General features: G+C 46.5%; 1 protein-coding gene across 1 annotated transcript in view; it reads left to right on the top strand.

Annotated features, from left to right (window-relative positions):
- LOC148363234 (metabotropic glutamate receptor 8-like) overlaps positions 1–16,777 on the top strand; it is a 51,262-nt gene extending 34,485 nt beyond the window's left edge. The window contains exons 8-11 of the mRNA XM_088340849.1: positions 4,621–4,760; positions 6,467–7,402; positions 12,006–12,252; positions 16,416–16,777. Coding sequence (XP_088196975.1) covers positions 4,621–4,760; positions 6,467–7,402; positions 12,006–12,252; positions 16,416–16,465 — 1,373 coding nt within the window. The 3' untranslated portion in view covers positions 16,466–16,777. The remainder of the gene's footprint in view (positions 1–4,620; positions 4,761–6,466; positions 7,403–12,005; positions 12,253–16,415) is intronic.
- The last annotated feature ends 5,961 nt before the right edge of the window (positions 16,778–22,738 follow it).

Below are 22,738 nucleotides of genomic sequence, written 5' to 3'. Positions count from 1 at the left end.
AGAGGCTCATGATCAACAAAGACGATGAACTCACGGCCCTCCAAGATGAAACGGAAGTGGCGAATCGCCAACCAGATGGCAAGTAGTTCTCTGTCGAATGCACTGTATTTACGTTCTCTGGGGACCAGCTGGCGACTAAAAAAGGCGAGTGGCTGCCAAGCATTGTCAACCCACTGCTCGAACACGGCACCCACTGCTAGGTCTGATGCGTCTGTAGTCAGTGCGACTGGGGCTCCGGGGTCTGGGTGAGCCAGCATGGCTGCCCGGCACAGCGCGGTTTTTGTGTCCTCGAATGCCTTAGTCCTCTCAGCGGTCCATTCAACAGCTTGATTGGGTGACCTACCCTTGAGGGCCTCGTAGAGTGGGCGCATGACATCAGCGGCTCGGCGAATAAACCTATGGTAGAATGTCACCATGCCGAGAAAATCCCTGAGGCCCCGTGCTGTTGGCGGCTGAGGAAAGGTGGAGAAGGCCTCTACCTTAGACGGTAGGGGGGAAGCCCCATCCTTGGTGATGAGATGCCCGAGGAAGTGGATGGAGGGTACGCCAAAAACACATTTCGCGGGATTTATAATCAGGCCATGCTGACTGAGCTTGGTGAAGAGGTCTCTGAGGTGCTCCAAGTGTTCCTCTTCTGAGGAGCTGGCAACAAGGACGTCGTCCAGGTAGACGAACACAAAAGGCATGTCCCTGAGCACTGAATCCATCAGCCTTTGGAAGGACTGAGCGGCATTTTTCAGTCCGAACGGCATCCTGAGAAATTCGAACAACCCAAATGGAGTTATCACGGCCGTCTTCGGTATATCTGAGGGATGCACTGGCAGTTGGTGGTATCCCCGCACTAGGTCCACCTTGGAAAAGAGAAGTTTGCCCGCCAGGTGTGCAGAGAAGTCTTGAATGTGCGGGACTGGGTAACGGTCGGGCGTGGTAGCCTCGATAAGGCGGCGATAGTCCCCGCATGGGCGCCAGCCACCGCCTGGTTTCGGGACCATGTGTAGTGGAGAGGCCCAGGGGCTGTCTGATCGGCGAATGATGCCGAGACGTTCCATGTTAGCAAATTCGGATTTAGCAGCTGCCAGTCTTTCTGGATTGAGTCGTCGGGCCCTGGCATGAACAGGGGGGCCCTTGGTTTCAATGTGGTGCTCAACCCCATGTCTGGTCGTGGAGGCTGAGAAGGTGGGCTTCGCCAGACTGGGGAACTCAGCGAGGAGCCGGTGGTAAATATCACCGTCCAAGAGAGAGGTGGACAGACCCTCAAAAATCCCTTTGTCGCGGACACACTCGAGGGAGGAGAAATTCAATGCGTCAACGAGGCGGCCATTTTTCACATCGACGAGTAATCCATTGGCACACAGAAAATCTGCACCAAGAAGAGGAAAAGCAATATCCGCAGTGACAAAGTCCCATGTAAACTGCTGACCCCCAAAACACACGTCCACTGTCCGTGTCCCATATGTGCGGATGGGGGTGTCATTGGCAGAAGTTAATGGAGGTCCATGTGTTCCCCCCCCCACATCGTCCACAGTGGCAGGGAGGACGCTCCTCTGGGCGCCGGTGTCACACAAGAACTTTTGGCCGGAGATGGCGTCCCGGATGAACAGTAGCCGGTTTCTTGCGCCTGCACTCACGGCCGCTACAGAGTGCAGGCCTTGAAGTTTCCCGTCGCGTTGGAGGTGCAAGGGGGACGGCACTTCTTGGCCCTGGGCCCAAAACGTGCATGGTAGTAACACAGACCTGACACATTCTGATCGTCAGTGGCCGTGCGTGCCTTGCTGGCTGGGGGCGTCGCACTTGATGGTGTGTAGGTGCATGTAGGGGCCAGCACCTCATGTGTGTATCTATGTGTGGCCAGGAAAAACCGGTCCGCTTCCTCTGCCAGTGCACGCGGATCTGTAATGGTTGTATTTGCAAGCGCCGTCTGGACATGCGGCGGCATGTGACGCAGAAAAAGTTCAGTGAAAAGAAAATTTGGCTCTTCGGTGCCAAGCAAGTTTAACATCATTTCCATGTGATCCGATGGCTTACTGTCTCCTAAGCCCTGAATAGCAAGGGGGCGTCGAGCACGCTCAGAACGCGACAGTTCAAAGATTCTGAGGAGATATGCCTTCAGTCCCTTATATTTATCCAGTTCAGGAGGGGATGTGATGAAACTCACCGCTCTGGCTGCAGTTGAGCTCCCCAGAGCAGACACCACGTGGTAATAGCGAGAGTCATCATCAGTGATTCCGCGCAGGGCGAATTGAGCCTCTGCTTGTGCGAACCATGTTAACGCCGATGACTCCCAGAACTCGGGGAGCTTGAGAACGGGCGCATATGCCATGTCGGTATGCTCAGTATTATGCACGGCCTCGGAAACTTCCACGAGACTAATGTCGGGGTCACCAATGTAGCGAGCAGAGACGGGAGTCGTAGGCGGAGTGTCAAAAGAAGGTGCCAACGAAAGCTGCTTTAATGACATTTAAACTTGCAATAACAAAACAAAACAAGAGAGCGGCTCGAGCCGGCCGAATTAAGAGTCCCCCTAGGAACTCGCTAACTAAACAATGGTTCCGTGGGTGAATTATGTAAAACCCACTACAATGTAATTAATGGTTGGTTGGTTGGACCCTCTAACCACTAGGGTCTTAGGGGCTCCATTTTCTGTGGTATGTCTCGATGGCGCCCATCCCTCTCCATGCCGACTTATTTTTCCACCCGATCTCGAACCGGGGACCTTGCATGTCAGGCAAATGTGCTAACCACTGCACTACGGAAATAAAATGAGTTGTCAGATTACTGAATGTGGGTCGAAGCATTTGAGGCATCCCCTTCCACGCGTCACTCAAGCGAACGCGCCGCTTACCCATCATGCTTTGCAGACCGGCAGTGAAGCGGCGGACACTAACGGCTAATTGCTAATTCATCCGTGCTGCCCGCCCATGTGTTTATTGGGAGGGCGACGCACGTGGGTGTGCTTCACTTGACCGCTAACGTTAGCGTGTTAGCTACGCCAGAGCGCCCCGACGTGATTCTTTGAGACAGATCACTGGGAGGCGCTAAAAACACCGCTCGACCTTTTTACGCCGTCGGCCCGGGATGGAGAACCCGATTGGGAGCAATTACAGTGTGAGAAAGTGCAGATGAAAGACAAAAAAAATACAAAACTGTGGCCTTGGTCCGTAGCTTGCACTTTTGGGGTCAAGTTTTTGCGACTCTGCTCAAAACAAATCAAATCAATTGGCCAGTGGCTGCTGGCTTGCCACCAGGGGAAATTCCAAGAGTAGGGAATTACAATCATTTTAAGAGGGGAGGTAGGAAAATGATAACACTGCACACCAAATATGTAGACTGTAAATCCCTTGCTACTTTGCACGTCATGCTTCGTGACTTCAGCGTACCCCTGGTTGAAAAAAATCCTGTGATCCATTATCCCAGATAGAATATTACTGCAAGCGGGGGTCAGCAGAGTGCATTTCTGTCAGGACTGGCAGCTCTTTATTGCTCTTGTGCAGCCGCATTCCATTATCCCTAATGCTATATTGCTGCAAGGACCAGGAAGAGCACACTTCTGTTTGCTGTTTTTTGCTGTTATTTTCACCTCAAATGAACTGCACTTGTCTGGCTGCGATCCATTATCCCCAATTCTATATTGTCCGGCAAAAGGAACTTTTGTCGACAGGCGTGGAATTATAATTAAATACTTGGTTGTGGCCCTGATCCATTATCCTCGGTTGACTATTACTGAGAGGAGGGGCTGAGAAATCAAACTTGTGGCACGTGTGGTGCCTCTTTTTTCCTTCTTTCCACCAAAAGTGAACCATGGTCCGCCAAGCACATTTCTTTTAATTTCCAAGCGCTGAGGCATGGCATTTTGTCCAGTCTGAAATGAACTGCACTGTTTTGGCCACAATCTATTAACCCCACTCGTCTATTGCTTAGAGAAAATTTGTATCCCCTTGTAGGTTTCTTTCCGTTCTTTCAGCCTGAAAGGAACTGCACTGTTTTGGCCGCGGTCCATTAAGCCCAGGTCAACTGTTCCTGAGGGCAGTAGGCCAGCTGAGCACATGTTAAACATGGGGCATTGGTGTTCTACTTAGCAGATTTTCAAATTTTTGGGGGGTTTCTGGTCCCCATTTACCGCGGATTACAGTGTATATATATATATATATATATATATATATATATATATATATATATATATATATATATATATATTTAAATGAGGTAATACATTGATCCGCAAAATAAATGTACAACATTGGTCAAAGTGATAGAGGACCATTTATGCTATTTAAATCATTTTTGTCATTGAAATAAACAAAATTAAAAAAAACTATTCACTGTTGCATGGTTTTCAGGATATTAATATAAAAAAATATAATTATAATAAATATAATTATGTGTTTGATAAAGCCATCCTTTTCAAAATAAAAGCTGAAACTATAGTCAAACGGAGAGGATGGAGAACTAATAATTATTTGAATCATCTTAATCATTGAAGTTAAACAAAAAATACTTTGGTTTTAATGTATTTTTCTCATTTTAACGTACATTTTAAAACCTCTCATGGAGCACGCTTGCATTATCATTTTTTTCAAAATGTTTTTGAATTCCTCACCTGACATTTCCTGCCCTAAACAGGAAGTGCCGGGACACCGGTGACGTTCAACGAGAACGGCGACGCCCCCGGACGCTACGACATTTTCCAGTATCAAGTCAACGAGAACTCGGAAGCCGAGTACAAGTTCATCGGGCAATGGACTAATCACCTGAGCCTCAATGTAAGCTCCGCCTTCTTTATTGTCTGCTTCCTGATACGTTTTTTTATGCCATTAAAGGAAGCATACCCTATTTTCCAGACTATAGTCTCACTTAAAAACCCCAAAATGGATAGAAATTTTTAAGTGCGCTCTATAACCTTTGGCCTTATTTACCACAAAATACTGGTGGATAATATTGGAAATGCACACAGTATTTGTGTGCGTTATTACACAAGGTTTAGGGTATACTATGATATTTATGCAAGTCAAGTCTTGTTTATTTGTTTGGCCCTTAATCACAAAGAGTCTCAAAGGGCTGCACAGACCACAGATTATTGCAAACTTCAGACTACAGTACCTCATCAAAACAGCCTCGCTCACCGAAAATTACAAATTGTATGCAACGGGAATCAAGCCCGGGTTGTGCTTTTTTCGGGTTTGTTTCTATCATTCAGGACGACTTTCTGTTTTCTCCATCTCTGTGAATAAAAATAGTGTGATGATTAGATAAAATATATATTAGCATCATTAGTGGCCTAGTTTCAGTGCTCTCACTGCCGCAACCTGGATTCTATTCCTGTTGCATTTCATGTTTTAAAAAGGTTCAATCATTGCACAAATACTGAAGTATACCATAAAACCTTGTGTTGTAATGCACATGTTTAAATAGTGTATGTGTTTCCAATCTAATATACCGTATTTTGCGATATATAAGGGGCATTGGGTTTTAACGCACACCTTTACATTTCTGGCCATTTTGCAGTTTTTAGCTGCACCCTATAGTCTGAAAAATACAATACTCAATGTCAATCATTATGTTTGGGTCGGGACAGGCATCTCTCTCGCTGACTTTTTAGAAAAAAATGAATATATACCGAAACGGTGTATCAGTACTAAACTAAAAATACATTTTGAAAAAGCTAATTTGACGGGCCGTCACTGTTCTTCTTTGTCTCTCTGCCTCTCTCTCTCTCGTAGTGCTGTACTAGATTCTTAAGGATGTACTACTGCTGTTGTTTATGGCTCAATTTTTAACCTGTCAAACTGACGGACGGCCTTGGAATTTTCCTGTCAACTCTTGAAAAAAAATCTCTCAATGTAGGAAAATAGTAACCTCTGCAGACATGTAAATATTGAAAGATGTCAATGTTTATACATCCATCCATCCATTATCTGCACTGCTTATCCTCAGTAGGGTCGCGGGGGTGCCGGAGCCCATCCCAGCTATCTTCGGGCAGTGGGCAGGGGACACCCTGAACTGAACTGCAGTCGCAGGGCACAGAGGGACAGACAATTCGCTCGCTCATTCACACCTAGGGACAATTTGGACCGACCGATTAACTTGACATGCATGTTTTTGGAATGTGGGAGGAAACCGGAGTGCCTGGAGGAAATCCACACAAGCACGGGGAGAACATGCAAACTCCACACAGGAGGTTCGATCTCATGACCTCGGAACACGCGCTAACCACTGCGTTGCCGTGCTGCACAATGTTTATACAGCCTTGTTTAAACCGTTTCGGTTACAAAAGACGGTCTTTAATGCGTCATCGTAAAGCACCTCCCCTCCTCCCAAGTCCTCACAAATAAAAAGTGAAATTTGTGGTTGCTTCGGGCCGGCTCCTGCAAATCAAGTCAATCGGTAATACCTGCGGGCCTGGGTCGGGCTAGATTTCCAAAGCCTGATCTTACCTCTATTACTTCTATTTTTGTGCCCACGTTTGCAGATGTCGGCACTGAAATTCGACTGGACGGGCGCATCCCTCCCTGCGTCCTCGTGCAGCACGCCCTGCCGACCGGGGCAACGCAAGAAAGTGGTGAAGGGGGCGCCGTGCTGCTGGCACTGCGAGACCTGCCAGGGTTACCACTTCCTGGCCACCGCGTCCACGTGCCAGCCATGCCCGTACGAACAGCGGCCCGATGCCAACCGCACCGGCTGCCGACCCATCCCGATCGTGCGGCTAGAGTGGCGCTCGCCTTTGGCGCTGGTGCCCGTTCTGGTGGCGGCAATGGGTATGGCGGCCACCGCCTGGGTGGCAGCTGCGTTCCTGCGCCACAACGACACGCCCATCGTGCGGGCATCCGGTAGAGAAATGAGCTACGCACTATTGACGGGCATCTTCTTATGCTACGCCGCTACTTTCCCTATGGTGGCGCCCCCCGGTGTTGCTGTGTGCGCCCTGCGCCGGGTTTTCCTGGGCCTGGGCATGTGTTTCAGCAATGCAGCGCTGCTCACCAAAACCAACCGCATCCACCGCATCTTCGCCCGAGGCAAGACGGCAGTGGCGGCGCCCCGCTTTATCTCGCCCGCCTCGCAGTTGGCGATCACCTGCTCGCTAACTAGCGTACAGCTAGCGGGGGTGTTAGCCTGGTTCGTGGCCGAGCCGCCCCGCGCTCTGGTTGATTACGGCGAGCGGCGCCCATCCGATCCCCGCCGTGCTCGCGGCGTGCTCAAGTGCGACATGTCGGATTTGGCGCTGATCTGCTCGCTAGGCTACAGTATCCTGCTCATGGTCACGTGCACCGTCTACGCTGTGAAGACGAGAGGCGTCCCAGAGACCTTCAACGAGGCTAAGCCGATCGGCTTCACCATGTACACCACCTGCATCATCTGGTTGGCCTTCATCCCCATCTTCTTCGGCACCTCGCGGTCTGCCGAGCGGGTGAGTCTGCCAAGGTTTGCAAAAATGGGGAGTGAAATACAGTTTGGGGGGAATCCAACTGGAGGGGCTCATTTCCTCCGACAAGGCTAGGAGCCGCTTTTCCACCAAATCCTTGGATTATTCCCAAAAGTAAAATTTGGATTTCATCAGTCAAGCTAGACGGCTCCGATTTGAATTGATTCTAAAATGTAATCCTAGTCAAGCCATTCCTCAGCCCCATTATGTAACTAAAACTCTACGTTTCAGAAAGCTAATTTGAAGCCGCAAACATATTTGGAATAATAAAAAGGCTTCAAACCCCTAATATGAAACTGAAACTATAGTTTCAAATCATAGAAATACTACTCTAAAATCCTAGTTTGAACCCCTAAAATACTTCAGGAGCCTAATATTAAACGGAAACACTATAAACTCATTACAACTTAACGTATAAACCCTACAAAGGTCCCAAAACCTGAATATGAAGTTCAAACCTTGATTCAAATCCCTAAAGCAGTTTAAACCCCCAATATGAAGCTAAAAGCCTCGGAGTGCTACGTCAACAGAACACAGCGGCCTTCAAAGCAGCGAGTAAAAGTGGCAAGCGGAAGCGCTGTGACCGGGGAAGGAAACGAGGTTGTCGGGCCGGGCTAACGGCTCGGATGAAGGCTAAACCCTTCAAAACGCCTCTACCATCCATTTTCCTATCCAACGTCCGCTCCCTGGACAACAAACTGGACCATTTACAATTGGAATTCTCATCGAACCGCGAGTTGACGAACTGTTGTGCTTTAATTCTGACGGAGACATGGCTAAACTCATCTATCCCGAGTGACGCTGTTAGCATTGTGGGGCTAACTGCTTTCCGCGCCGATAGAAGCGGCGAGCTCACCGGCAAAAGAAAAGGTGGCGGTCTATGCATTTATACAAACAACAACTGGTGTAGAAATGCGAAGATAATCTCGAAACACTGCTCACGAGACATTGAACTTTTGACGGTGATCTGCAGACCGTTCTACCTACCGAGGGAGTTTAGCGCGACCATCATTACTGCCGTGTACGTGCCCCCCAGCGCTAATACGAAGGAGGCAATGGACGTTCTCTACCGAACTGTGAGTGAACTGCAGCATGCTTACACCGAGTGCATTTTTATTGCGGCGGGGGACTTTAACCAGGCCAATATGAAAACAGTTCTCCCGCATTTCCATCAGCATGTAAATTTTGCTACAAGAGGTAGGAACACATTAGACCTGGCCTACACAAACATCAAAGGTGCATATAAAGCAGCCCCCCGCCCCCACCTTGGCTCATCAGATCACCTTTCTGTTATGCTAATTCCAGCATACAAGCCCCTGCTGACCAGAGAAAAACCTACAGTGAAGCAGGTGAGGGTGTGGTCTGAGGGGGCAATGGAGGCACTACAGGACTGCTTTGATTGCACTGATTGGGACATGTTTAAATCGGCTGCCACTTACAACAACACAATAAATATAGATGAGTACGCCATTTCTGTGTCAGCCTATATCAGTAAATGTGCAGAAGACGTCAGCAATACCAAAACTATATGCACCCGTGCCAATCAGAAGCCCTGGATGACTGCTGAGATACGCAAACAACTAAAAGTACGGAACCTTGTCTTTAAATCTGGTGACATGGAGGCGCTGAGATCAGCGAGGGCTAACCTGAACCGGGCTATCAGACTAGCAAAGCGAACGTACAGTCAAAAAATCCAGGAACGTTTCCTCAACAAAACCAACACCAGGGATATGTGGAAAGGCATTCAGGCCATTACCAAATACAAGCCAACCACCGCCCCAGTGCATGACACTAGCATGGACTTTCTGAATGACCTCAACAAATTCTTTGGAAGGTTCGAGGCACAAAACGGCACCACTGCAGCGAAAGCGGTTCCAAACCAGGACGAAAGAGCACTCCACCTGGACTCATCTGACGTGAGGAAGACCCTGAGAAGGGTCAACACAAGGAAGGCTCCAGGCCCGGACAACATTCCGGGGCGGGTACTTAGGGAGTGCGCCGATCAGCTGGCTTGTGTACTAACAGACATTTTCAACACCTCGCTAGACCAAGCCAAAGTACCATCATGCTTCAAATTTGCCAACATCATCCCAGTGCCAAAGAAACCCCAGATCTTATCATTCAACGATTACCGGCCCGTTGCACTGACTCCTATCATAATGAAGTGCTTTGAGAGACTGGTTAAAGAGCACATCACCTCCAGTCTCCCCTCCTCATTCGACCCCTTTCAGTTTGCCTACAGGACAAACCGCTCCACCAGGGATGCCATCTCCTCTGCGCTTCACCTGAGCCTGACACATCTAGAGGAGAAGAACACCCATGTGCGGATGCTGTTCCTGGACTTCAGTTCAGCATTCAACACCATCATCCCACAACATCTGGTAGACAAAATGAGAGTCCTGGGTTTCAACACCCCCCTGCGGAACTGGCTGCTGGACTTCCTCTGTGACAGACCCCAATCAGTGCGGATAGGTCAGAACAGTTCAGATGTCATCTACCTCAGCACGGGCTCCCCCCAAGGCTGCGTCCTAAGCCCCTTGCTGTTCACCTTGATGACACACGACTGCGTCCCTAGGTCCGCCACAAACCACATCGTGAAGTATGCTGACGACACAACAGTGGTGGGCCTCATCAGGGATGACAACGACCTAGCCTACAGAGAGGAGGTGGAGCAGTTGGTGGGCTGGTGCAGGGACAACAGCCTGGTCCTGAATGTTGACAAAACTAAAGAGATCATTGTCGACTTTAGGAAAAACCAGCCCAACCATGCCCCACTTTGCATCAACAACAAGGCTGTGGAAGTTGTCAGCAGTATCAAGTTCCTAGGGGTGCACATTACAAACAAACTCACCTGGTCCGTGAACACTGCATCACTGGTTAAGAGGGCACAGCAGCGCCTGTACTTCCTGCGGAGGATGAGGAGAGCCCACCTGCCCCCACCCTCCCTCATCACATTCTACAGGGGCACCATAGAGAGTATCCTGACCAGCTGTATCTCTGTGTGGTGTGGAGGCTGCAGCGCTACCGACTGGGGTAGTGTGAGGAGGGTAACGAGGACAGCAGAGAAAATAATCGGGACTACACTTCCCTCCATTCAGGACATTGGCCAGAAGCGCTGCCTATCCCATGCTAAGAACATTACCGGGGACCCCTCTCACCCCCATCATGGACTGTTCACTCTGCTAGCCTCTGGGAAGAGGTTCTGCAGTGTGCGGTGCAGGACCACCAGGCTCCGCAATAGTCTAGTCCCCCTGGCCATTAGACTGTTAAATGGTCAATCTAACATATAGTTAACTTAAATCTAAACGGCTGCTAATCTGACTTTTTGCACTACTGGCAGTTTTTTATAGCTTGCCACTCATTGCACATTGCTCTCTGCACTATGGTAAATTACAGCGTTATTGTTACAGTGTTAATGTTACAGTGTACCTGACTTGTTAACCTGACTGCCCATTTTGCACATCTGGTTAGCTACTCTTCTTGCACTATCGGCACTATGGTAAAATACTATACGTAGCCAAAATACAAACAACTTTATTTATTTCTGTACATTCAAGGAAACTGTGGGGGTCAGATGCATCGACATTTCGTTCTGTATACACGTGTACTAGAATGACAATAAAGTAGATCTGAATCTGAATCTGAATCTGAATCTAAAACAGAAGTTTTAAACCGTAAGTGAAAAGCCTACAAACACTTTTAAACCTTAATCAGAACCTGAGATTAAAGTCCTAATATGAAGCCAAATCTCTCGTTTGAAAGCCTATCTCCAAACCCTAAAAAGAACTTAAAACCTTGATTTGGAGTTTTAGAGAGGACATATACGCAGAGAGGAGATATGGAAAAGAGGGCACACTCTTTATTGCATTCACTCAGCAACGTTCATAGTTTCTCTTTTTACTTCGGCATTTATAGTGTGTTCAAAACAAACTACGTTTTTTCCGGCCCCGACTTGCTCAGTCTAATAGCTCGTGGTTTCCTGCAATAACATCCTGCCACGACTTCCGCCAGATGTCTACACACAATAGGCTATTGTCAACTCCAAGGCTGCTGACTTACAGTTAATCCACAACAGGTGGTGAAACCATAGTTGACACATTCGTTAAAAAACTCTAAAACACTTTCAAACACTACTATCAAGCTGAAGCTATAGTTTGAAACCCTAAAGTGATGCCAAAACCCTAATTTCAAACCCTATTTTCAACACTAAAACACTTTAAAACCCTAATGTGAATCAAAAACCCTAGTTTGGAACCCTAAGAACACTTTAAAACTCTAACATGAAGCCCAGACCCTAGTTCAAACCCCTTAGAATACTTCCAAACCCAAAGATGAGGCCAAAACCGAAGTTTCAAACCCTAAAAAATCTTGGAAATCCTAATATAAAGCTGAAACCATAGCTAGAAACCGTAAAACCTTGTTAAACCCTTTATTAAAAGCTTAACCCCAACCCTGACCCTAGGCTTCACCCCAACCCTATCTCTAGTTCGAAAGACCAGCTCGAAAACCTTAAAAGCGCTTTAAAACATTAGCTCTGTCTGGAGACATCTGTGTCATTGTCACGATTCTCCTCCCGCCCCCCCTTCAGATGTACATCCAGACGGCCACGCTAACTGTGTCACTGAGCCTGAGCGCTTCGGTGTCGTTGGGTCTGCTCTACGTTCCCAAAGTCTACGTCATCGTCTTTCACCCGGAGCAGAACGTCCCGAAACGAAAACGAAGCTTCAAGGCGGTGGTGACAGCCGCCACCATGACCACAAAACTTTCGCATCTGGCGGCCGAGAGGCCCAACGGACAGCTGAAGACTGAGCTCTGCCAGGACGTGGAGGCTGCCGGTCAGTTCTTTAAAAAAAAAAAAAAAAAACATAATAGAAACCTATGCTAGTTACCTAATGTGTTACACACCCCCGGTACCTATATTCCTTCAAACTCTGTGAGCCTTCTTCATATTTCTTCAAAATACTGCGCCTTGTTTCTATGAGTATTATGTTTTTGCTTCTACCTTTAGCATCATTGCAAGTCTTGGGACCCATACACTCTCAAACACCTGATTGGACTAACCCAATACCTGGGTCAACTTTATCAGGGTTGTTTTACAAAAAACTACCCAATTGTTTAGGTGGTTCTTAACAAAATAAGACAGATTGTTGGTTGTGAAATGAACCAATTTTCCTTAAACATGTATTTATTTTAACTCAGGAGAACCCAAATATCCTTTTATTACTTAGGAAATGATAACCCGGGTGTTCTCCTGTCAGGACCAGACCAGAGACAGGACCCACTTGCGTTATGTTTCTCTCAGTTTTATTGGAAGAAAGGAAAGGGTTGCCCTCAACGATCCGGTGATCGCTGGGCGCGGGAAGCAGGTCGCTCGTAACGTGGAAGTGAGTCTTCTGTGGTGAGCGATGGCGGTGTCAGGAACGGAAAAATGGGTCAGTAGCCGGGACAGGAGAGCAACAACGTGGTCGGGGTCGGAAGTAAGTCGTAAGCCAGGAAAGGAGAGTAGACATGGTCAAGGACAAAAAAGGTCGAAAGCCGGGACGGGAGAGTAGACGTGATCAGGATCAAAAATGGGTCGAAGCCGGTGGACAGACAGGAGCAAAAAACAGGTTGGAGTCAGGGTCGAAAAAAAGGCTTGCCAAGTGTAAACTGAGGTTCGCAGACAGACTGACAAAAGGGGACAGATGGGAGTGGGTTTAAATAGGGACAGAGAGCCAATCAGAGTCCAAGGCAGTTGGCGCCAAAGGAGCGAGCACAGGTGATGCATATCCGTAATCATGAAATCTCCAGGTTTAAACAAAAATACTTTTTTTGCAGAGCCCGTAAAAACAAAATATTTTCCATTTTTGTGGGGGTTGGTAATGTCAAACAATACAGGACGTTGGGGTCAAATTAACCAAGTGATTAGCTTGGTCCATTTTCGACTCCAAATTGGGATATTTTTACCCCAAGTGTTTTTAGAGTGCAACTAAACTTCCTTATTACGAGTAACAATTGTCTAAATTTTCGATTTGTTGCAACCTTAGTTTCCACGGTTAGCATTGTTTTGCTTCCCCAGTTAGCATCACTGCATCTCCTGGGTCCCATAGCTAATGAATACAGTATGAGAAATACACAAATGTTGACATGAGATTCTGTTTCAAACGAAAAGAAAGGCATTGTTGGAGAGAGTTAAGCCAATGGCACATCAGCATTTTCATGATGCTGTGATTCAGACCAACAGCAGACAATCGTTTTAGATGACGTTCACCAATAGCATCTTAGACGTGCAGTTCATTATATGCACATCCTGCATCATCCCAGTCCCAAAGAAATCAAGACCTGAGGAACTCAACGACTTCAGGCCGGTCGCCCTGACATCACATGTGATGAAGACCATGGAGCGGCTGCTGCTGCACCACCTGAGGCTACAGGTCCGTCACGCCATCGACCCACTGCAATTTGCTTACCAGGAGAAGGTGGGAGTGGAGGATGCTATAGTATACATGTTACACCGATCCCTCTCTCACCTGGATAGGGCGAAGGGGGCTGTGAGGATTACATTTTTGGACTTCTCCAGTGCCTTCAATACCATACAGCCTCTGCTACTGAGTAGGAAACTGACAGAGATGGGAGTTAGCTCACACCTTGTAGAATGGATTACTGACTACCTGACAGGCAGACCCCAGTATGTGAAACAGGGGGGCTGTACATCGGACACTGTGGTTAGCAGCACAGGATCTCCGCAGGGGACCGTTCTCTCTCCGTTCTTATTCACTCTATTTACATCGGACTTTAAGTACAACTCTGAGTCCTGCCATGTGCAAAAGTTTGCCGACGACACTGCGATCGTGGGATGTATCAGAAACGGGCAGGAGGAGGAGTACAGGAAATTGATTCAGGACTTTGTCCGATGGAGCGACGCAAACCACCTGCACCTAAACACCACCAAGACCAGAGAGATGGTGGTGGACTTCAGGAGAACCAGAACTCACCCGGTTCCTGTAACCATCAAGGGAGAATGTGTAGAATTTGTCCAGACCTACAAATACCTGGGTGTGCAGCTGGACAACAAACTGGACTGGACTGCCAACACAGAAGCTCTATGTAGGAAAGGGCAAAGCCGACTTTACTTCCTCAGAAGGCTGGCCTCCTTCAACATCTGCAAAAAGCTCCTGAAAATATTCAATGAGACAGTAGTGGCAAGCGCCCTCTTCTATGCGGCAGCGTGTTGGGGAGGCAGCGTCAAGAAGAAGGATGCCTCTCGTCTCAATAAACTGGCTAGGAAAGCGAGCTCTGTTGTGGGCAAAGAGCTGGACAGCCTAACAACAGTAGCTGAGAGACGAGCACTGAAAAAGCTGAGGTCAATCATGGACAATCCATCGCATCCACTACACAGCATTATCTCCAGACAGAAGAGCAGTTTCAGCGACAGACTGCTGTCACTGTTTTGTAGTACGGACAGACTGAAGAGATCTTTTCTTCCTCATGCCATGAGGCTCTTTAACTCCACCCGGCAGAGTAAAGGCCCACATTAAACCACACCATCTACATTGGATATTACCGAATCTTACTGCAATATGTATTCTGTGTAGCACTATTTAGTTACTCTATATAACACGCTACAGTGGGCATTTGCACGTCACACTGGGTATTTGTATATTGCATTCTTTTGGCTTTATTATTGTACTGTTCTCCGCTCAGGGATGCTGCTGGAAATGTGAATTTCCCTTCGGGGATGAATAAAGTATCTATCTATCTATCTATCTATCTATCTATCTATCTATCTATCTATCTATCTATCTATCTATCTATCTATCTATCTATCTATCTATCTATCTATCTATCTATCTATCTATCTATCTATCTATCTATCTATCTATCTATCTATCTATCTATCTATCTATCTATCTATCTATCTATCTATCTATCTATCTATCTATCTATCATACACCGCCTCCTTATTCTAAATAAGTGTCCTGATCGTCAATTAGTCATAGCCATATTCCTTAGGGAGTTTGACATCTGGTGTGTAATGTTCGTATTTTTCTAATTTGTCAAGCTTAGTTTCCATTGTTATCATCTCCTTGCCTCTCCGTTTAGCATCATTACTTGTCACGGCCAGAACAAATGGCAGACCCAATCGCATAACATTTACCACAAGTTTATTGAGATAAAGAGGAAAGGCAGCGCTCGTAATACGATGCTCGCTGGACGCGGCAAGCAAGCCGCTCACAGAATCGGAACATGTTCCGAATGCGGAAGTGGATCTTCCGCAGCGAGAGATCATAGTGTCGTAGACGAAAAGACTGGTCTATAGCCGGGACAGGAGAGGAAAAACATGATCGGGATCAAAAACGGGTCGTAAGCCGGGATGGGAGATCAAAACGTGGTCGGGGTCAAAAACAGGTCATAGCCGGAGACAAACGGAAAAATCAGGAACGGACGGGTGGAAAATGGGTGCAAAAAGCAGGACCGACGGGAGTCAGAGTCAAAGTGCTTGCCTAGTAGAACCAGAGGTTCGCTGACGGACTGACAACAGGCGAGTGAAAGGACTGAGCTTAAAAAGGACGGGTAACCAATCAGGTTGCCAAACGAGTGGGCACAGGTGAAATTAATGAGTAATCATGACATTACTAGTATTGGAATCTATCACTCAACAAATTCAAGTTTGTTACACACAATTCAAAACTGAGTAAATAGAGAAAAAAAATAGAGAAAAAATAATTATGGGAAGGAGTTAGGCCAAGAGCATATCAGCATTTTTATGATGCCATGAGGCAAACCAATCGCAGATCAGCATTCTATATGAAGTCGACCAGTAGCGGACAGGCATCTTGGAGACTTGTCATACGCAGGAGCACTGGAAAGTTGGAATTTCAAAGTTTTTGATGTTGTAGGGAAAATGGCGTGAAGATCGTAAAACAGAACTTCCGTACCCCAGAGATCTACTGTAGCCGACCAGAACCTCACAATCCCATAAAAGATAAATATGTTTTTTCCTGTTTTCTTTCCTCAGCTCTCCCGACGAAACCAACCTACGTCAGTTACACCAACCACGACATCTGAACCAAACTTGACTGATGGACTATGTACCGAATTCACTTCGGTCCAATTGAAGAGGTCTCTTGCAGAAACTGACAGGGTTTACCGGAGGACCTCGCCCGAGTGCGGGAAAAAGACTGTTGGGGACCAAGCTTTCTTGTTATGCTCATCGTAAGTGAAGAAAATAACATTGTGACATTTCGGAATCTCGTCCTGCTTATTGTCCGTGAGTTGAGTCTGTGCTTGTTTTGGAAGTCGTACAAATGGAGATAAAGTGAAGCATGCCGGCTTTTTCTACAAATGATTTCTATTTCCAATTAAAAGAGACAAAAAGTGTTCAGCCTTTGCCTCTGAGTATGCTTCAACCACAACCAATGAGTAAAACAATCCACCTATAATAGTCATCAGGGTTTGCTTGAACAACATCTCTCCCTTCCAGCTTTCAATTCAGTGTTTACCTAGTACAGTAGACCCCCGGGATACAATGTCCCCGCCTTACAATGTTTTCACTTTACAGTGTGGAATGAGATGTTAATTTCAGCCCCCCAATGATTACTGAATTGAAGCACCGGTGCCCTCTCCTTTGGCGCCAACTGCCTCGGACTCTGATTGGCTCCCTGTGCCTATTTAAACCCACTCCTTTCTGTCACCTGTTGTCAGTCCGTCTGCGGACCTCAGTTTACTCTAGGCAAGCTTTTCGACCCTGACTCACTCCTGTTTTTTGCTCCCGTCTGTTTCCTGGCTTCGACCCGTTTTTTGATCTTGACCACATCTACTCTCCTCTCCTGGCTTTCGACTCGTTACGGCATATTCCTGACTATACCACATAAACAACAAGTTATTTTGTGTTCTCAAAAACTATGAAAACTTTGCGTTTGTCCATATGATAGATCATGTTCCTAAGATACCCGTCTGCTATTGGTTGACTGGCAAGACCAGAACGGAAACAGGACCCAATTGCGTTACGTTTCTCACAAGTTTTATTAAAGGAAAGAGGAAGGGCTGCGCCCACGATCCGGTGTTCGCTTAGCGCGGGAGGCAAGTCGCTCTCGTATTCGGATTGTGATCCAAACACGGAAGTGGATCTTCCGTAGCGAGCGATGGCGGTGTCAAGGGCAGAAAACTGGTCGGTAGTCGGGACTGGGAGAGCAAGACGTGGTCGGGGTCGGAAACGAGTCGTAAGCCTGGACGGGAGAGCAGACGTGGTCTGGATCAAAAACGGATCGTAAGTTGGGCGGGAGAGCAGACGTGGACAGGATCAAAACAGGTCGTAGCGGGAGACAAACAGGAGCAAAAAATGGCGCCGGCGTGAGTCAGTGTCGAAAAAGGCTTGCCTAGTATACACGAGATTCGCAGACGGACTGACAACAGGGGATTGACAGGAATGGGTTCAAATACTGACAGGGAGCCAATCAGAAGCCGTGACAGTTGGTGCCAAATGAGCGGGCACAGCTGAGTCACATCAGTAATCATGACATTGAAGTCATAAATGATTGTAGTATGCCATTGATTTATGTCCCTACCTCCCACAATGCCTTTCTTAATGTTTAGTTTAGAATCTTGCGGGTTTCTTAAAGACTTTAGCAATACCAAACTCTATATCCTGTTCTGTATTTATTGGCTATGGGTCCAAGACTGGCAGTGATGCTAAAGGAAGAAGCAAAAACATGATAACCATGGAAGCTTGAGATGATCAAGAAAGAGGGCACTCGAATTGCTACTCTTGCTAATTTGTGTGGCCATAACCAAGACAATTGTAGAGAAAAATCTCCGCATTAAACTTGATAGCGTAAAAATAAGATATGGAGACAGTAGTTCTAAAGAAGCTTCAAGCGGTCCAGCGTGTTCATTATTAAAATCCGTTTTTCTATTTTTGCTGGCCGCGATCATTATTTCATCACCTCCGAGTCGCACTTTGCAGCTGTCTGATTCGCTCTAAAAAGTATCCATCAAAATGTGTCTGCATTAGTTGATTAGCATAGGTTTTTATCCCTGTTACGGTGATTTTAACTTGCGATCCTTAACTTAGAATAGGTTGATGTGGTATCCTGGGGTTGAGCCATACAAACAAATGGGTCTTGCAAAAACTGGATGATATCACGCTGTTACTTCTAGCTCGGAAAGGTCTTTCGCTTGCCAGATGAATTGAGAAACAAGGTCATTTTGGTAACGTTTGCGCCAGTAGGAAACTTGCACAACACTCGACACAACACTGATACGAACTGGTAAGCACAGGTGTATGGGGATACTCCATTTACAATATAGTGGTACAGAGTGCGGACTGAAGTCAGGCAGACTGAACAATCTGTAAATATGTCCGGAGGATGACTGTATGGGTCGGTAGCTAGCACAGTTTCTCTAAATTTATTGTTGTCAGGACCAGAACGAAGACAGGACCCACTTGCGTGTGTTTCTCTTAGTTTTATTAGGGGGTCTATTGTAGAAGTTCCGCATTGAGCTCTTTGAAGCTCCATTCTCTTAGCGTGACACTCACATTAATTGTCACGATTACAAATGTGATTCAGCTGTGCTTGCTCATTTGGCGCCAGCCGCCACGGCTTCAGTTTGGCTCCCTGTCACTATTTGAACCCAGTCCTGTCGGTCCCCTGTGGTCAGTCCATCTGCGAACCTCAGTGAATACTACACAAGCCTTTTTCGACCCTGACTCCTACCTGTCATGTTTTTGCTCCTGTCTGTTTCCGGCTATGACCTGTTTTGCTCCTGACCACGTCTGTTCTCCCGCTTCGGCTGACGACCTCTCTTTGTCCCGCCAACGTCTACTCTCCCGTCCCGGCTACCGACCCCTTTTTCCGTCCCTGACACCGCCATAGCTCGCTACGGAAGATCCACTTCCGTGTTCGGATCACAATCCGAGTACAAGAGCGACTCGCTTCCCGCGTCCAATGAACACCGGATCGTGGGCGCAGCCCTTCCTCTTTTCTTCAATAAAACTAGTAAATGCTACACACTTGGGTCCTGTTTCCGTTCGGGTCCTGACATTAATGACTCCTGTTTATGGCAAAACTTGCAGAAAACTCAAGCTTTTCCATGCATTCCATCACCTCTAACCATCAGATTCTCTCCTCGATTGACTGAACTCTATAACCCGCGTCCCCGTTCACTTCTCCGATTTCCAATTTTCTTGTCCGGGATGTTCTTTTGCTTCTGTGCCCGCATTTTCTTCTTGGGCAACGGGAGCCGAGTCTGGGGAAATTAAGGCAGGAAGCTTGCTCAGCTCTGCCAGGAGATGCAGAAATATTCATTACATGCATGAGGCGGCTCCGGCTGGCAGCCTGTATTGATCCGGTGCTCCTGTTGCACCGCTGCCATCGAACCGATCGATCCATCCCTCACTCCTCCCCGTCTGTAATGAGAGGCAAGGCGGCCGACTTCCTGCTGGTTTTGTTTAAGGGCATCGCCTGGCTGGTGGTCCCGATATCAAGCGCTGATCTTAAAAGGACTCTCCCAACGTGCTAAGTGGATCTTGAGATCCTGTTGAATGGAAATGCATATCTCTCAACCTCAGCCAATTGTTTCCCTTATTCATGATTGAAATTCCCTTATTGGCAGATAATGCACCTTACAAACACAACGGCACACCTATTTACTTACAGCAAGACAGGCTCTGTGTGAGTTATTTTTGACCATTCTTCTTTAAAAAATATCTCCATTTCCGTCAGGTTTGATGGTTTCCGAGCATGGACAGCCCGCTTTAAACCACACCAAAGATTTTCAATAATCTTCAGGTCTGGGGACTGAAATGGCCATTCCAAAACATTGTACTTGTTCCTCCGCATGAATGCCTTAGTAGAATATGAGCAGTGTTTGGAGTCGTTGTCTTGTTAAAGTGTCCAGGCCCAGCGCAACTTCAGCTTAGTCACTGATGCTAGAACAGGGGTCGGGAACCTGTGGCTCGTGAGCCATATATGGCTCTTTCTATGAGTACCTGTGGCTCAGAGACAAATTTGATTGCATGCAAATTTTCTCCATCTCTTTCAAAACTTGAGCCATTAATCCTGTTCAAATACACGCAAAGCCAAACCAAAGCTAACTTTCAAAGTCAAGTCAAGTCAAGTCATTTTTATTTGTATAGCCCTAAATCACGAAGAGTCTCAAAGGGCTTCACAGATTGTTACACTATATTACACAAACTATTTTCAACCGACAAGAGGAGTAGGTTATTCGTATGCAATGGAGTAGAAGTGAGTTTTAAGTTTAGATTTAAACATTTCCACTGAGGTTGCAGATCGAATCTCAGGGGGAAGAGCATTCCACAGCACCGGTGCCCGGATGGAGAACGCTCTCGAACCAGCAGAAGACTTCTTTGCTCTCGGGATCATCAGAAGACCAGCACTCTCAGATCGTAGGCTTCGGACCGGGACATAGTGGCAGATCAGATATGAAAGATAAGAGGGAGCAAGTCCATGTATGATTTTGTACAATACTAAGAGAACTTTGAAGTCACATCTTTGGCTAACTGGGAGCCAATGCAGGTTAGCCAAAATCGGTGTTATGTGATCGTACTTTTTTGTCCTGGTTAAAAGCCTCGCTGCGGCATTTTGTACTAGCTGAAGAGACTTGATTCTGGACTTCGGGAGACCGGAGAGTAGTGCATTGCAGTAATCGAGACGGGAGGTAACAAATGCATGAATTATTGTTTCCGCATCAGACTGAGACAGTATTGAACGGATTTTAGCAATGTTGCGAAGATGGAAGAAGGCAGTTCTAGTAATTTGCTTTACATGCATCTCAAAGGATAGATCAGGGTCAAATATGACACCTAAATTTTTAACTGAGTCACTCTGTGTGATGTGACATTTGTCAATGTTCACAGCAGTTTTTGAGAATAAGTCCCGGCATTTAGAAGGACCAATGACTAACATTTCGGTCTTTTCAGAGTTAAGACGCAAGAAATTGAGTGACATCCACTCTTTTATCTCAGTGAGACAGGCCTCAAAGCAGTACTTCGCAGAATATATAGGGAACGTTTTTCACTACAATTTACAGTCAAGGTGTCACACCCCCAAAAAAACAAAAAAAAAAACTCGTTTTGGCCTTACAATGCTAAAGAATCCTTTATATAAAAGCTCACTATATAATCTGTGTTCAGTGTTCAGATACCTTATGATGAAATCCACAGAACAAACTGTAAATACGCCAAATAACCGGAAGAGAACTTAAAGTTATTTGATTGGGTGAGTGGGAGGGATGGGTGGAGCTATGCAAAAAGTGCGCCAAAGGTAAGCACATCAGGCTCCCTCTTTGTGACGTTTTTACAAAATAACTGCTTGCACCTGGTTTTGAAACCAATATGTATGAAAAAAAAGGGTCAAAATGAGTTTAACCGATCTCGAGTAATTGCAAGAAAGAGATAAGTCTGAAGTGGTATGTTTGTTGATTTTGGGACACGGGCTCTGGCATTATTCTCTTTTCACATTTTTTATCAAATCATCAAAAATAAATGTGCTGAAGACTAAGCTTTTGTCTGGGGCGCGGGTTTAGCAATTTAGTAAATTTGTCTCATAATATATGGTGTGGCTCCTTCCCAAAATAAAATTAATATATTTTGCTTTTATGGCTCTTTGAGTCAAAAAGGTTCCCGACCCCTGTTCTAGAACATTGTTCGCAAGAATCTGCTGATACTGACTGGAATCCATGCGACCTTCTACTTTAACAAGATTGCCAGTACCTGCACTGGCCACACAGCCCCACAGCATGATGGAACCACCACCGAATATTACTATGGGTAGAAAGTGTTTGTCTTGGAATGCTGTGGTCTTCTTCCATACCGCTCCTTGTTATGTCCAAATAACTCAGTTTTAGTTTCATCAGTCCACAGCCCCTTATTCTAAAATGAAGCTGACTTGTCCACATGTGCTTTAGCATACCTCAAGTGAATGTTTGTGGCATGTGCGCAGAAAAGGCTTCTGCCGCATTACTCTCCCATACAGCATCTCCTTGTGCAAAGTGCACTGAATAGTTGAACCATGCTCTGTGACACCATCTGCAGCGAGATCATGTTGTAGGTCTTTGGAGCTGGTCTGTGGGTTGAGTTTGACTGTTCTCACCATCCTTTACCTCTGCTAATCCGAGATTTTTTTTGGCCTGCCACTCTGGGCCTTAACTAGAACTGTGCCTGTAGGCTTCCATTTCCCCACTATTTTTCTCACAGTGTAAATTGACAGCTGAAATCTCTGAGCTAGCTTTTTGTACCCTTCCCCTAAACCATGGTGTTGAACAATCTTCAGGTCATTTTAAGGTCATTTGACAGTTGTTCTAAGGCTCCCATGTTGCCAC

Source organism: Urocampus carinirostris, chromosome 7 (assembly GCF_059441175.1).
Source record: "Urocampus carinirostris isolate Australia breed hairy pipefish chromosome 7, RoL_Ucar_1.0, whole genome shotgun sequence".
Taxonomy (NCBI): domain Eukaryota; kingdom Metazoa; phylum Chordata; class Actinopteri; order Syngnathiformes; family Syngnathidae; genus Urocampus; species Urocampus carinirostris.
The sequence above is the reverse complement of the archived record's forward strand: the minus strand, read 5'-3'. Positions and strand labels throughout refer to the sequence as shown.